This window comes from Delphinus delphis, chromosome 1 (genome assembly GCF_949987515.2).
Source record: "Delphinus delphis chromosome 1, mDelDel1.2, whole genome shotgun sequence".
Classification (NCBI taxonomy): Eukaryota; Metazoa; Chordata; class Mammalia; order Artiodactyla; family Delphinidae; genus Delphinus; species Delphinus delphis.
In genome coordinates, this window is record NC_082683.1 from 29259293 (window position 1) to 29274593 (window position 15301).

Below are 15301 nucleotides of genomic sequence, written 5' to 3' on the forward strand. Positions count from 1 at the left end.
GGAGCGAATACAGGTAAAGTACTTGGAACATTGCCTGGCACACAGTAAGTGCTCAATAAACGTTACTATAGTTTTGACTTTGCCAATGTCTCCTAGACATCCTATGGCAACCTCTGGAGCTGATTCCTGTTCAACCCTAGTGCCAGTCTTGCCGTATACACTCATGGGTGGGAGAGAGGACCATCCCTCCAGGAGAAGACCCTGGAGTGGCTGCGGGAGAGGGCAGTGTGTGTGCAAACAAAGTATCTGACTGTACATCCGGCTCCATTGATCCTTGATCTGCTGTTTGATCACCCGCAACTCACCCAGCCCCTCTGGACCTCTGTTTCTCTAGGTTAAACTCAGGTTTCCTTCCAGCTCTAACTTGAAAGTGACCATAAGGAGGCTACCCCCAGGCCCAGTGCAGGGGTGGGGAAGGGGGAGGGCTTGAGGAGGGAGGTATGACTAAGGAGGGTGGGCTGGGGGTGGGGCAGGGAGGAAGAAAGTTTGTCCAGGGACCTTCTAGGAGGGTCTTTTCTTCTAGCTCATCATCTGAGGTGGGGATAATGCATCCACACTCAGGTTCCTCTCTGCCTACATAACAGTCCCACTGCTGCCGCCGATGGAAGGGAGCCTAGGCAAGAGGGCTTTCATTTGAACTAAAGCAGGAGAGAAAGTGGCCAGAGAGCAAGCGGAATTCACTGGTGATCAGGAGGGCAAGGAAGGGGAGTTGGTTCTGCAGGGGGATGTGGAGTTGCTGTTTCTGGCCAAAGGCCCTTGCGAGCCTGGGCCCTTAAGCCCCAGCATCCCAGCTGGGTGGCAGCATCTGTGTCCCTCCCCTGCCCTCCTCACTGCACCATTGGCAGGGAAGGTGGGTGAGGGTGGATCGGGCTGCGGGAGGTGCTGCTTGATGCCGAGGACAGCAGCTCGGTGGGGAGCAGGGACCAGGCTCTTGGAAGCCAATCTGAGCATCTTAGCATGGAGGGAGGCAAGGGCATCCAATCAGTGGCAATGAGCCTGCACTGGGCTTATTTATGCTGCTTCCCTTTGATTGGGAGCCCTGCTTAGAGACGGGCTCATCTGTAATGCATGAGGAATGCTCTAGCACAAAGGGCTGGGCCATAGCCTGCGGACAGGCAGAAGCAGGCGCAGCACACGCGCGCACACACACACACACACACACGCCCATCCCCCCACTCACACTTATCTAAGCACACCTGTTGGGACATTTAAGCAGACAGACACGCGTGCATGTTCCACCTACGTATCCACGTAGACACTGGCACACACCTGTAAACAATCATAGGCACATCTCCACATGCCCAGATCACAGAGACACATGCACACATATGCTGGTCAGTACATATATGCAGACACACATGTCCAAGCATAAAGACACACAAGCACCCAGACAGGCTGGCTCTGGTGCATGGACACACGTGTGCACACATACACACATGAATGTGCCTTCACACGTCGTATACCGCTACACGCGCACGTGAAGGCATTCACATACTCACATCCTTGCTCGCCCTCATGAACACACACACCGGGTCCCAGAAAGCCCCTAGCGTGCTTAGGACAATGCTTTATCTTCCCCACACTCTAAATACATGGTGGTGACCTTGTAGGAAGACCGAGTTTGCCAGAGGCAACATCCCGGAGCGGAGTCTGTTTCCTCTCTCTTCGCTCTTCACTAAGCAGCTGCTTCTACCCTTAAGAAGAGGCACAGGGGAGGCCGGGGTGGGGGGTTGCTACTGGGGCTCCATGCCCAGGAGGTAGAAGGCTTTCCCACCCAACCCCTTCTTTCTGTCCTTACTCAGGCCCCATTGGAGGCTCAGTCTATCACTCAGAGGCTTAGCCTGGAAGGAGGCAAGGGCTGGGGGATGGGGAACCAGGGCCCGGAGGAAAGCAAACTCCCCCAGGCTTTCAGACAGATTGACTACTAAACACATACATGAATGAATGGACCCATAGCCACAGAATGCCCAGATCCTGACCATTTCTGAGAAATCATTAGAGCAGTGGTCCTCAAAGGGTGGGCCCTACACCAGCAGTCTCAGCCTCACCTGGGAACTCATTAGAAATGCACATTCTCAGGCCCCCCAGGACCCACTGAATCAGTAACTTCAGGGGTGGGGCCCAGCAATCTGGGGGTTCCCCAAGCCTTCCGGGTGATTTGGACACACACTCAAGTCTGAGAACTGTGGCTCAGAACATGGGCTTTGGAGAAAGGCAGGCCTGGGCCAGCCTCGGGCTCCTTCAGCCGTGAGTCCTTGGACAACCCGCTTAATGCTCCAGGACTTAGTCTCCACACATGTAAAGTGGAAACAACTGCAGTACCTACTCCACGGGATTTATCACGAAGATTAAATGAGACCAAGCATGGAGCACCTGGCCCACTGTGAGCTCTCAGTGGTGGTAGCTATAATTATTATTACTTTAATTTCCAGAAGAACATTTACAGCTATCGGTGGTCAGGGTCATTCAGTGTCCTAAACCCTCAGCTACTCTAGTAGAAGGTGAAAAAACAGTAAGGAACTAAGCCAACGCTTTACAAAACAGGGGGGTGCAGCAAAGTCAGACCCCCATGAGAGCAGTAACCTGAGCAGCTGACAGGGGCTTTACACGGACACCAGCGTTCCACGAGTGTAACATGCTAAGGAATGCTTGTAAATGCTTGTTCAAGTTTTAAGCCTCCTTCCTTCCCTGGAGGATGTTCCCCCTGCTGCTCTCTCAGTGGCGGAGAGCTCACCCCAAGCCCAGGCCAGCCTCTTGGAAGTGGAGGCTGCTGAGACGCAAAGCCGAGGGCAGGGAGCCCCCTGGCCCCAGGGCCTGTGTGTGTGTCTGGGCCATGCTTCTCCTTCCCCCTTTTCCTCTCCACCTGTCCTCCTCTGATGATTTAAGGAAACACAGCATATTCATGCTGCTTGTCCCAGGTATGGAAACTTCTAGGATTCGTGCTGGGACCAGCCCAGATGGCCACATCACTACAGCTCCTCAAAGTCAACTGGTCCCAAACAGGGATGGGTGGAGCCCTGGGGATTTCTGGTCCTTTGGCTCTGTGTGGTTAGGGAAGGATAGTGAAGGGAGGGAGAAGGTCTCACCTTGAAGAAGGTCATGGTGGCCCCATCCTTGACAGCCCCATACTCGATTTTGGTTTGCTTGGCCAGGTCATCGGCAGAGTCGATGGGCGATTCCATGCGCTCCACGGTCAGAAAGGCAGCCAGGTTGGCCGTATAGGAGGAGATGATGATCAGCGTGAAGAACCACCAGATGCCACCAATGATGCGCGTGGACAGGGCTTTGGGCATCAGCTCAGACCCTGGGAGGAGGGAGGAGGAGACTGGTGGTCCCTGACGATGCCCAGACCAGGGTTGCTCTGGTCCTCTGGGACACGGACTCCACTGACAACCTAGTAACAGCGGAGACCTCTTCCCTAGACCAGTGGTTCTCCAAGTGTAGTTCCTGGACCATCAGCATCACCCGGGAACTTGTTAGAAATGCACATTCTCAGGCCCCGCCCCAGGACCTAATGAACCAGTAACTTAGGGGTGGGGCCCAACAATCTGGGCTTTGATAAGCCCTCCAGGTGATCCTGATGCAGGCTAAAATTTAAGAACCACCGCTCGAGAAAAACACACACATGCACAACATTTCCCAGGCTTGTCAGACCCTCTGATGCCTATCCGTGAACCACCTGTGTGGTCCCAGGTTCTGAACACCTGGAAGTCTTGAGTGAGTCCTGCTCTTAGCTCTTAGTTCTCTGTGTGATCATGTGCCAGACAGCTTCCCTCTCTGGGACTCTGTAAAGCATCGTCCTTCCTCTGTCCCAGCCTCATGCAAATACCACAATGCTGCTGTAATGATATAATTTGAGGAGGAACTGTGTTGGAAATACGAGTGGTACACAAATATAAGATTGCTATAGGATGCTTTGCAGGAGGAGAAAAATCAACATTTTTTTGAAGCTCTTCGCCGAAATAGATCATTCCTCCTCCCCGACCTTGCGTGCAAAGCACAATTTAGCTGAAACCTTCTAACTGAAGTAATTAACTAGGTGGCTTTCAAGAGATTTAAATAGCAAGTGACTCGTGAACTTTCCAGAACATTCGGCCCTGCCGTCTGAAAAGCGTCTGCTTTGATATGGATGAATTCTTTTCTCAGTCACTCAAGGGAGAGTTTTTCAAATACATAACTATTTTTCTCCCTCCTAATCAAAACCTTGTGGGGAATACATCAGGGGCCAGTGCTTTGAATAAGCAGCAGGAGGTGAAAGGGAAGCTATTACTGCATTGAGGGGTCTCCAGGTCCTTCCCAACTGTCAGTGAACAAAGATGATGAATGAAGAAGCAAGGTGAGGCTTCAGGACACTCATTAATGGTGGGGACGGAGAGAGGCACTTCCCTGTAAAGCTGCCTGTCACTTCCCAGCTGCTGGAGACCACGCCCCCGCCTCCACCCCCAGCTTCATCTGCCTGGCCCTCCCCCAGGCAAGGGGCTAGAGTTGCCCCCAAAGGGAGAATGACTTATTTTACTTGTTTGCTTGCTGAGCTCTGCCAGGCTCTGTTGGGCCCCTGACCCGGCCTCTGTCGTGGCTGGGAGTTCGCTCAGGTCAGGGTCCTTCGTTCAAGTGCCCAGCACAGGGCTTGGCGTGTAGTGGGGACTCAGGAGACACTGAGATAACATCAGTCATTCATTCCTTTGGCATTTGCTAGTATATATCTACTGAGGACCAGGGTTTGAGCTGGGCCTAGAGGATACACACAGATGAGTGAGGGACAGAGACATTCTTTGCCCCTTGGATCTCCTTCCCTCCCTGGTGCCCCTGTTGCCCACTGTCCCCCTGTGGGTCCCTAACCCAGGCAGAGGTAATGAGCAGAGGCAATGAGCACTTGGCTCCTGGTCATCAGGGCTTGGGGGTGGGGTTCTTCTGGGGGTCTTTCCTGGCTGGGGTTCCCTCCCCCTGTGCTTGCTCTCCAGCCCCTGGTGTTTCTGCACTGTGCTGCTTGTAGGTGCTCAGCTTTCTGAGATATTTGAGCAAGTGCAGATCCAAAAGATGGGCTACCAGCCGGGGGGAGGTGCAGCATCCCAACCTTCCCTCAAGAGGATGTAAGAAAAAATGGCGTCCTTCTGTGTTTACCAGCTCTGATGCACTGAGGCTAATGTCCCCACCTCAGACATGCCCTTTTCGACTACCAGGCTCCCCAGAGTCCAGTTCCCGCTACATTCTGAAGTTTTCATAATCCATCTCTGTCCTCCAGCCCCATGACCACTACCTCGGCTCAGGTATCATCATCTCATTCCTGCAATAGCCTCCCACCCAGCCTCCCTGCCTCCAGCCTCCCCTCATGCTCAGCCCAACTTTGCTCAGCCAGGTTCTGTGGTGGTGAGGCCATCGGTGGGGTTGGCCCCAGCAGACAAGATGCTGTATGTCCATTGCAGCTGGAGCAGGAGGGGCTGGGGATGAGCCCTGCATGCCATGGGGGGGCGTGGCTTATACGCTTCAGCCTCAGACCCTGAGCCGGTCCAGCCACAGTAGTGATGGAGCTTGGGGACCTGGGAAAGGGCACACACCTAAGCATCCAGGTGTCTCCAACCTTCTGAGGGCTTGGCAGTTCCGAGGCTGCCCTGGAGGATGGGGCTGGCTCTGCTGACACTGGAGAGGAGGCTGCCTGGGGAGGGCACACGTACCTTGCTGCATTAAGGACCCCATTCCAAACCAGAAGCTGTTCAGCAGAGTGAAGTTATTTTCTACCACCTCAGAGCCAGGGTTGCAGGGGTGAGCATCATACCACTCATAAGGGCTGAACCTGCAGCAGAAAGAGGGGGGCAATGAGGCGAGGCTACGGGGAGACGGGAGGGAAGGAGTGTCCAAGCCACACAAGCCGGCGGTTTAGCAATCAGTGATATGCCGACAACTTTAGCATCAATTCCCTCACCGTTCTGCTGGGAAGGCAGGGAATGGGAAACCAGGGCCATTTTCCTTCTCATTCTTTATTGTTAGTGCCCTTTTCTGGTGATAAAAGTAATTCAGCAGTATCTCTTAGAATTAAAAGTGCACATGCCCTTCAACCTAGCAATTCTGCAACTCATTATCCATCCTACAAAAAACACTCCCACAGGAGCACAAAGAGAAGTGTGTGAGGGTGTTTATCAAAGCATTATTTGTAATAGCGAAAAACTGGAAACAACCTAAATGTCCTTCAATAGAGGAATGATTAAATAAACTCTGCCACGATCGTACTTTGAAATATCACGCAGCTGTTAGAGGAGATGTACCAACAGGGAAAGATCTTCAACACATATTGTTTGGTTTTTTACAAAAAGTGATAAAAATAAGAACAATATGATCACATCTGTATAAATAGATTCCTGAAGACATTGTTGCATACCTATTTATGTACCTTTGTACATAAACGCATATAGAGTCTGGAAGGATCCATATCTAAAAAAATATCACTGTTTACCTCGCGGGGGGGTTGTTAAAATGGCAGAAGAAATTTCATGGAAGCCTGTTCCTTTGTATGTATTACATGAATTTTGAAAAATGAGAACAGGCTTTTGAATTACTTGTATACTTAAAACAACCTTAAAATGGAGAAATAGTAAAATACACTCTTCACAAAATAGTAAAACAGTACAGAATACAATGGGAAAATGAAAGTACACCATGATCCCACCCTCTGGGGAAAACAATGTGTTATATATTTTTTTCAGATTTTTCTCTCTGAATATGCAAATACATGCATGACAGGAAAAAATGTTATTTAAAGCTCCCCACTGCCTTCTAAGGAAGAGAAGTCCTGATAACTGTTTACTGTGTGAATTCCAGTTGAGGAATTGGACATGTAAGCTGGAGGAAGTTGGAACACTCTGGAGAGATTGAGAGAAAGTCCCCACCAGGCTGGAGTGGCTGCAGGGACTGGGGTGACTGGAGTGGCTGGTGTGGGGTCAGATGCTGAGATGAGAGACCCGGAAGGAGAGACATGTCGGATAGAATTTTGTTTTGTTTTTTAAAGTGTGATGAGCTTTAAGTGTGATGTTGTGACTTTCTATCCCCCTTCTAAAAGCTTTAGTCAATTAAACATTGATCACCAATGCTCACATGAGAAGAATTTTGTTTTCACAAAGCAGGAAGGTCCTCCAGATAGGAAAGTGCAAAGTGAGGCTTCAAACCAAGATGGGGATTTTCAAAGTGAATGACCACGAACTGGTTAGAGGCTCTAAACATCCACAAGAAAGAGACAGAGGATGAAGAGAGTAGACATGAGAGACTGTTGTGAGAAGAGTTTTAGAGAAAGCCTTTGGAGAGCTGTGTGTTCAGGGGCCCCTGCATTGAAGTCTAGGGAGAGCAGCTTCCACAGGGCAGCTGGGGGAGCTCGGGGGTGGCTCTGGAAGGAGCAGATGTGGTGGACACCACCTGGGAAGTCTGAAGGGCAGGGGTCGGGCTGATACGTGCTTCTTAGGTGAGACAGGAGGGTGAGTCCTTGCTGCACGGCACCGGCCTGCAGGCCCAGACATGGCCAGGGCTAAGGACGTTTCCCTGGACCAGATGGGCCCATGTAGAAGAGAGATCCAGCCCAGATCCACCTTGACTCCTATCCGAGAAGGGCGATGGGACTCCAACAGGGAGAAGCCATGGAGCAGGGGCTGCTAGAGGACCAGATGCTGAGCGGGGGAGTGGGCCGAGCAAGGAGGCGCTGCCGAAGGCGGCCTCCATGGGGGCGAGGGGAGAAGTCTGATCTGTGAATGAGGGTAGAAATGTTGAGGACTATACCAGACTTAGCCTTCTAACTTTTGAGTTGGAACAGTGTGTTTGTGCTTTAGAGAGAGACCTAGGGTTTCTGAGCTCTGGAAGCAAGCCAAAATGACAGGTCCTGGCAGGACTTTCACTGGGGCAAAGAAATTCACCTCTGAACGCACTGGAAGGTGGGTGAGAGACAAAGTAAAGATGATGTCTGATGAGCTCTCATGAGCCCTGATTTTTAAACGTACACACACATATACAAAGTATATACATGATATATGGCATAATCCTTTAACACACACACAAAATCATATCATAGATCTTGTCTTAGATGTTGGCTTTGCACTTAATAAGTCACCAGCCTCTTTCCAGATCAGTCCTTCCTGATCCCCTTTATTCTCTATAACTAGTTAATAGGTGTTTTTTAATACATTTTTAAAATTGAAGTATAGTTAATTTACAATGTGTTAGTTTCAGGTGTATATCATAGTGATTCAATTCCATATATGTTCTTTTTCAGATTCTTTTCTATGATAAGTTATGACAAGCTACTGAGTACAGTTCCCTGTGCTGTACAGTAGGTCCTTGTTGCTTACCTGTCTGATATACGCTAGTGTGTATGTTTTAGCCCCAAACTCCTAATTTATCTCTCCCCCCCACCTCCCCACCATCCCCTTTGGTAACCCTAAGCTTGTTTTCTATGTCTGTGAGTCTATTTATGTTTTGTAAATAAGGTCATTTGTATCACTTTTTTAGTCAATAGGTGTTTTTAACCATTCCTCTCTGACGGCACTTAGGCTGGCCCTATTTGCCACTGTGGTACACTCCGCTGAAAGAAACATCCTTGGCCACACTTCCGTGGGTACCTAGGCCAAAGGGCAGCCTTGTCTAGGGCTTTGCTGAGAAGGCTTTCTAGATTTGGGGGAACTGTAAAGTGGGGCTCAGTGGTGACTTTCAACAGGATAAATTCCCAGAGGTGGAATTGCTTACCATGATAGAAATAACTGGTCTCAAATGGGCCTCTTGGTTATCAAGTACTGTTATAGACCTGGGTCCTCACTACCCCTCGAGAGGCCGACAGTGCAGCAGGCGCCCACTTTACAGGTGGGGAGGTGGCTTGGAGCAGTCTAGGTGACTGCAATCTTGCGGTCAGTGGGTGGAAAGGCCCAGATTCGAACTCCAAGGCCACCGGAGGGAAGAGGATGGGATGGGTGCCGGAGGGCGCCACCGAAGTGAGTGATGGATCTCGGACTTATGGCTTTTGTGGCTACAACGGGTTCTCTCAGTCTTGCAAGTAAGTCGGAGCTGGTAGAGGCTGACCTGGAGATACTCTGTGTCCCCTCAGAGGAGAAGGCTAAACACCGGCCCCTGGGTAGAAGGGCAGACAGAGCACTGACTGGCCGGGACCATCTCTTCCCTGGGACTCTCATCTGTACTGGATTTGGCCGGAATGTGACTCCTGGGGGCTGGACTGGCGGCTCGCCCCCGGCCCTGCCTCTGGGGTCAGGCACTTAGGATTATCTCCTCGTCATGAGTGCCAACTGTCCTGCTCTCTGTGGTGAGAAGCATCCGCCCTCCCTTCCTTTTTTCTCACTGAGCATGAAGCAGAATATCCTGGTGGCAGAGAAATGCCTTGGTCAATGCCTGGACCCCTGATGCTAGACAGGCACAGGTCAGGCCAGTTTTTTTTTTTTTTTTTTTTTTTTTGCGGTACGCGGTCCTTTCACTGTTGTGGCCCCTCCCATTGCGGAGCACAGGCTCCGGACGCGCAGGCTCAGCGGCCATGGCTCACGGGCCCAGCCGCTCCGCGGCATGTGGGATCTTCCCGGACCGGGGCACGAACCCGTGTCCCCTGCATCGGCAGGCGGACTCTCAACCACTGCGCCACCAGGGAAGCCCCAGGCCAGTTTTTAGGATGGACAGCCCTGTGCCCTGCTGGAGCTGCCCGGAGGGGGCCTGGACACCTGCCCACCCTTCGCAGACCCCATCTCTTGGGCAGCTGTGTCCAGCTCTCCGGCAGCCAGCAAGGAGTGGTCCAAAGGACACAGGCCACGTGGAGGCGAGGGGACAGAGGGCCACATCCACACTACAGATGTGCTGTGCTCGACCTCAACAGTATTGTAAAATATCAAATTAGCGGCTACTTATAAAAGCCATGAGGCTTCACATGAAAATCTGAACCTCTCTCTAAAATCATGGACCCCGCAGCACTGGTCTGTGTTCCTGTTTATCACAGTCGGTTGGAGCTGAGTGGTAGTCACCCTTTTCTCCACGTGTGTGCTCGAGTTTGCCTCAGTCCCCACTACTCCCTGCCGCCTACCACCCAGCCTGCTTCACTCCCTCATGCTTCCTGTGTGTGCCACCCCTGATTTAAAGTCGGGCAAGTCTTGGTTTGAAGCCTAACACTCCACGGAAAGGCTTTCTGACTTTGGGCAAAGACTTAACCCCTGTGAGCCTCAGTTTCTGCTTTTGTAGAGTGGAGGTAATCGTACCGACCTCACAGGACTGCTGTAAGGATTTGACAGGATGGGTGTGAATTGTGTCGTCAGAGTGTTACACTGTGTGACAATTGTCCTACGATGCTGTTCATGGCTCTGTGGCCGAGACCCTTGTCCCTCTCCTCTCTCTCCGGCATCCTGTGTCATTCCAGCAGCTCCAGAAATCCCATCTCTTCCAGAAAGTCTTCCCAGCCTAACCTTGAGAGGGGGGGCTCCTACCTGCCTGGCCAGGAGGTAGTGGGTGGGAAGGAGGTTGGGCTGCCAGCAGCTGATGAAAGGCCAGGAATTAGAGGGGGATGGGAGGCACATCAAATGAGCAACGCTGATGCTGGAAAAACTCCAGCTGTTTGCAAGGGGGTGGGAGCCAAGAGGCCGGCTGGAGCTGCTAAAATTATGGTGAGAGCTCTGGAGAATGGCTCCTGGCTTTCAAAGCCTTGTTAGACCATTAGAGACAAGAGGCATAATGAAGGTCTCTCTGTGGCAGGCTGGGCTGCCGGCTGGGCGAGCAGGCAGGCAGCATCAGGCCTGCCGGCAGCAAAGAGCTTCGGAGGCAGGACAATTTCCTCTCTCACATCCTTCCCTTTGGTCTGTCTCTGTGTGGGAGGAGGGAGTGAAAAGAAGCAGGGTTGGGGGAAGGCTTTCAAAGAAGACTCAGGAGAGAAAAAGGCCGAAACACCAAGTCCTTGGATCTCAAACTGCTTCTCCGGAGAAGTCTCGCTTCACACCGTGTTAGAATTTAGAGAAAAAAGAACCAGGGCAGGGGCAGGGGCTGGGGCTGGAGCCTGGAGGCAGGAGGCAGAGGGCCCAGGAGCCACCAACTTGGGGCGGGAACAGAACACGCATGTCCAGGCGGCCAGAGATGTGGGTTGCAGATAAAACACTTGGTGACCTGAGGTCACTTGCCGGATGTGTCCCTTATTGCTAGGATGGTCTTGGCGCGTACTGAGCCCTTCTGAGTCCAGATGTCTCCCCTTCATGGGAGGCTGTGAGAATTAAGATAATTGGCTGTAAAGGACAGAGCATGGCGCTCAGTAAACATTGAGCTAAACCTGTTTCCTAGTGACCTCTCCCTACCACCCACCAGTAAGGATGCACTGTGTCTACTTCATGTGAACAACTAAATACGCAAGGGTATTGCTAGTACACGTTAGAGGCAGGTATGTGCGTGTGCCAAGTTTCTGCATGTGTGCATGCGTGTGAGTTTATGTGGCACTGTTTCCCCTGCTGTTGTGGACTGGATGGACACAGTCTGTTTGCCAAGTTTCAAGCTACCTGCTGGGCCACCCAACGCGCCTGGGTCTGCTGTACTGGGTGCCTGGCCCAGGTGGTGCAGCCTTGGGCAGTGACTTAACCTCTCCTTCTCATAGGACCTGGGATATAACTGCTGCCTCTCAGAGTCATGGACGCAGACCAGGGTGAAGACTGGGGGATTCAAGCTCAGAGGCCATGGAGTGATCCCTGAGCGATATGAAAGGATCTGAGCCTCACGGAGGGAGGCAGGAGAGCAGGTACAGCAGTGGCCTGAACCTGGGCCTTCTGTGCCAATTGCTGAGGATGGGGGGACCTGCCTGGCTCCCTGAGCCTCTAACCCTGGGCCGGACCTCTGGTCAAGGCATTGCCCTTACCTGGCGATGACAAAGAGGACACAGCTGACACCCAGGTAGGCGAGGAGCACGTACATCCAGATGTCTGGGGACAAGGGGTTGAGGAAGGAGAAGACACTGGGGTTGGTGCCATTGGGCTTGCGATAGAGGATGCTCACACCGAGGGTCATGAAGGGCTTGGAGAAGTCGATGGCCTTCTCGCGGACGTGGGTGATGGTCAGGGGGGCCACAGCCAGATCTGCCTTCTGCAACGAGAGACAGACAGACTATGAGCAAAGCCTAAGGCTAGCAGGGGACAGAGCACCCCTTCTTGAAGGGAGGAGAGACGAGGGAGTGAAGTGGAGTCTGTTGCCTGAGCCCTGGATCACTTCACCACTCTTTAGTTTCAATATTTACTGACCCTTCTTCCGGGCCAGGCCATGCCCAGGGTGCTGGGAGACAATAATGAATTCGATCTAATCCCTGTCCTCCAAGAGCTCATGGCCTTGAGGAAAAGGACAGTGGTATCAACATGCAGAGAATGGAACCCTATTGCAGCTGTAACCCATGTGGTCCATTCTCAAAATGGTGCCTTTCAAATACAGTTCAGCAATCTTCAAACATTTAAAAATAGCTGGTGTTCTCTCTTTGTGACTATCAAAGGTCATGAAGAGGACACAGAATCCACAGCAACCCTTATTTATATCTAGTTTCCTCTCCTATCTACTTCTTGCACACTTCACGCCATTCTGGATATTCTATATATCCTCAAAGCCCCCAAAACCGGTGGGGCAAAAATAATACTCTCTTTGGAGGGAAAGGGTGGGGAAGAAACTAAACAGGCAACTTCAGAGCCCTCTTTAATAGGAGAGGGGAGGCAAGAGAACAGAGCAGAGGAGGAAGGGAAGGGACTGGGGAAGGCTAGGGATGCCCATAAGTTGATCAATCTTAGCCCATCACAGTTTTAACAAGGGGAATGATTAAAGGTCTGTATCTCTGGTCTGAGCTTTTTCTGACTAAAAATCTACAATCTCTCACTTCCATCTTTGCAGGCTTTCCTCACTGCTCTCCTCTTGCACAAGGCCCCACTAAGCTGCTTCCTGTTTACCACATTCCCTTCTTGACCTCCATGCTTTGCACACACGGTGCCCTGTTGAGAATGTCTCTTCCTGCTGTCTAACTCTCACCGCCTTCCATATTCCTTTGCATAGGCTATGTCTTCCAAGAAGCCCTCCCTGATATCCTCCAATTCTAAACTCCCATGAAGCTTGCGCTGTCCCACGGTAAGGTCCTAACCTGCTCAGTTGAAATGGCAGTCTGTGCAGCCGTGTGTCTTTGTGTCATATCTGCCTATTTACCTATGAGTTGCTAAGCGCAGTTGGGACTGTGGCTGACTCACTGCTTTGTTTCTCTACTCCCCAGCCCCATCTCAGCCTTTGCGATATTTGTTAACTAATAATGTGTCCCTCTGAGAGGCTGTGCCTTGGGCCCCTGTGGATATTTACACACCAGAATGTGAACCAAGTTATCACTTCCCTTCCTCGGGTGGGGCAGGACAGAAAGAGGCTGAGTCCTAAAGACCAGCACTAAAGACCCTTCTGCTAAGGGCGGCAGCTGCCTCTGAGAACCTCCTTCCAAACAATAGTCTCTAGGCAATCATCCACTGACTTGGTCCAGCTTAATTAATTCATTGAGTATTTAAACAATTAATTGTTTTGTGAGCTTCACTAGGCACTAGGGATACGCAGCTGAGCCACACAGACGTGGTTTCTGCCCTCCTGGGGCTTATAGTCTAGTAGGGCAGACAGACGTTAATCAAATTGTTTTCTAAGTGGTAGCTATTAACACATCTCTGACTACACCGATCCTAGAATAGGAACCAGCAACCAAGTTGAAATGAAACTTCAAGACAGGGAGGACTGGTATGGGTAGAGCCCCAGCTCCTAAATGACTCTGCAGGTGCTCCAGGCTGCGGGGCACTGGCACTGGCTGGGGGGCACTGCTCCAGGCTGGGGGGCACCGGCACATAACCCCAATGTTTCTCCTTCTAATGTCAGCCCCCACGGCTGATTATTGCCACTAGGAGCCCAAGGATTCGGTGAATCTTAGAACCTGGGAAAGTCAGGGAGGAGGGGCCTATTACAAGGGATGTTTCATACTGGGACCTTCCTTTCGTAAGCTTCTAAATGTGTGAGCTGGAACTTGCCTAGCTTTGAAGGCAGAGGAAGAAGACACAGGCAGCTCCTGCCACCCTAGCTCCCTGGAGCCCTCGCATTTCAGGGTGTGCACAAAGGAAAGCAACAAAAGGAGAGAGAACTGTCGGGGAAGGTGCAGCGGGACTAATGTGTATTTGCTCAAGACCTACTGTGCACCAGTGAGCAAGAGACCCAGTTCTGCTCTCATGGAGCTTCTGGTGAAGGGGGCCCCTGTTGGAGGCTGTGGATAGGACTCCAATTGGAGTGGGAGCTGGGGTGGGACATTCTGGAAGGTCCCTTTCAGTCCTGAAGTTCTAAGATCCTCTATAATGTTGGCATGACATCATTCTAGAACTTGGCCTCCCCTAGCCCTGCCCCTTCAAAGCACATTGCTTTGGGAGGCTCTGTTCTGACTCCAGAGTCATCATCACTGTTCAGAATGTATTTGGAACTGGTCTCTGGGAATGGCTTCTGGGGCTTGTAGTGGATTCTTGGGAAGAACCTCAAAGTCAATGGTGGCAAATCTTCCTTGGGCTTTTGATGGCAGGTTGGATGACAGTGTTAGTAACTGAGGGGTCAGTGTGTTTGCAGCCGATGTCTTTCCCACCACGAGTGTTCCAGGAGTGGCAAGGAAGCCAACCACAGGGCCAGAGGCCCTCTTTCTTCCCCCAGATGGTTTCAGAACCTTCAGAATCTCCCCACCAGCCTTTCTGCTCTCAGGTTCTAATGGTGTTAGAAGGCACCTGTGCCTACAGCAGCAAGACAACTGGTCAACCTGACCTTCTTCACAGGAAGTTTTGATGTGTGTTCTCCCTTGGGCTTCAGGAAGGCTGGAGTTCTCCACTTTGCTTTTGGTTTAGGCAGGAAATACTGCATTTCACCGTTGGTTACGATTTCCCTGAAAAAGGCCTTATTTTGTCCAACTTCCCTTGAAAGAGCTGAACAGATGTCAAGCCTTTGTTGTTTCAGTTCATTACTCAGAATGAAAGGCCCAATCTTGGCAGGCTCTTCCCACTTGTGCAAGTTTTCTTTGAGGATGATTCATAAAATCATAGGCTGTCAGAGCTGGACCAGAGACCTTTAGCGACATCTATTCCAACCCGTATTATCTATGGAGGGAAACTGAAGCTCACAGAAGGTGCAATGTCTTTGCTCTCATACTTACACTAATCACGTCCCTGAACAAACCAAACCTCGGGCTCGTGCAACACATTCATTGGTCTTAGGGGTGACTTGTTACCCCTTCTGCCTCACTGAAGACCTTTCCATACCTTTTTAAAAAAAATAAACCTCTGGA

At 51.3% G+C, this 15301-nt stretch overlaps 1 protein-coding gene across 2 annotated transcripts in view; it reads right to left on the reverse strand.

Annotated features, from left to right (window-relative positions):
* Nucleotides 1-15301, reverse strand: part of GRIK3 (glutamate ionotropic receptor kainate type subunit 3) — a 235930-nt gene that overhangs the window by 11636 nt on the left and 208993 nt on the right. For both annotated transcript variants that reach the window (XM_060003821.1, XM_060003812.1), the window contains exons 11-13: nt 11852-12075; nt 5673-5791; nt 3087-3304 (exon numbers count right to left, since the gene is read on the reverse strand). In XM_060003821.1, coding sequence (XP_059859804.1) covers nt 3087-3304; nt 5673-5791; nt 11852-12075 — 561 coding nt within the window. The remainder of the gene's footprint in view (nt 1-3086; nt 3305-5672; nt 5792-11851; nt 12076-15301) is intronic.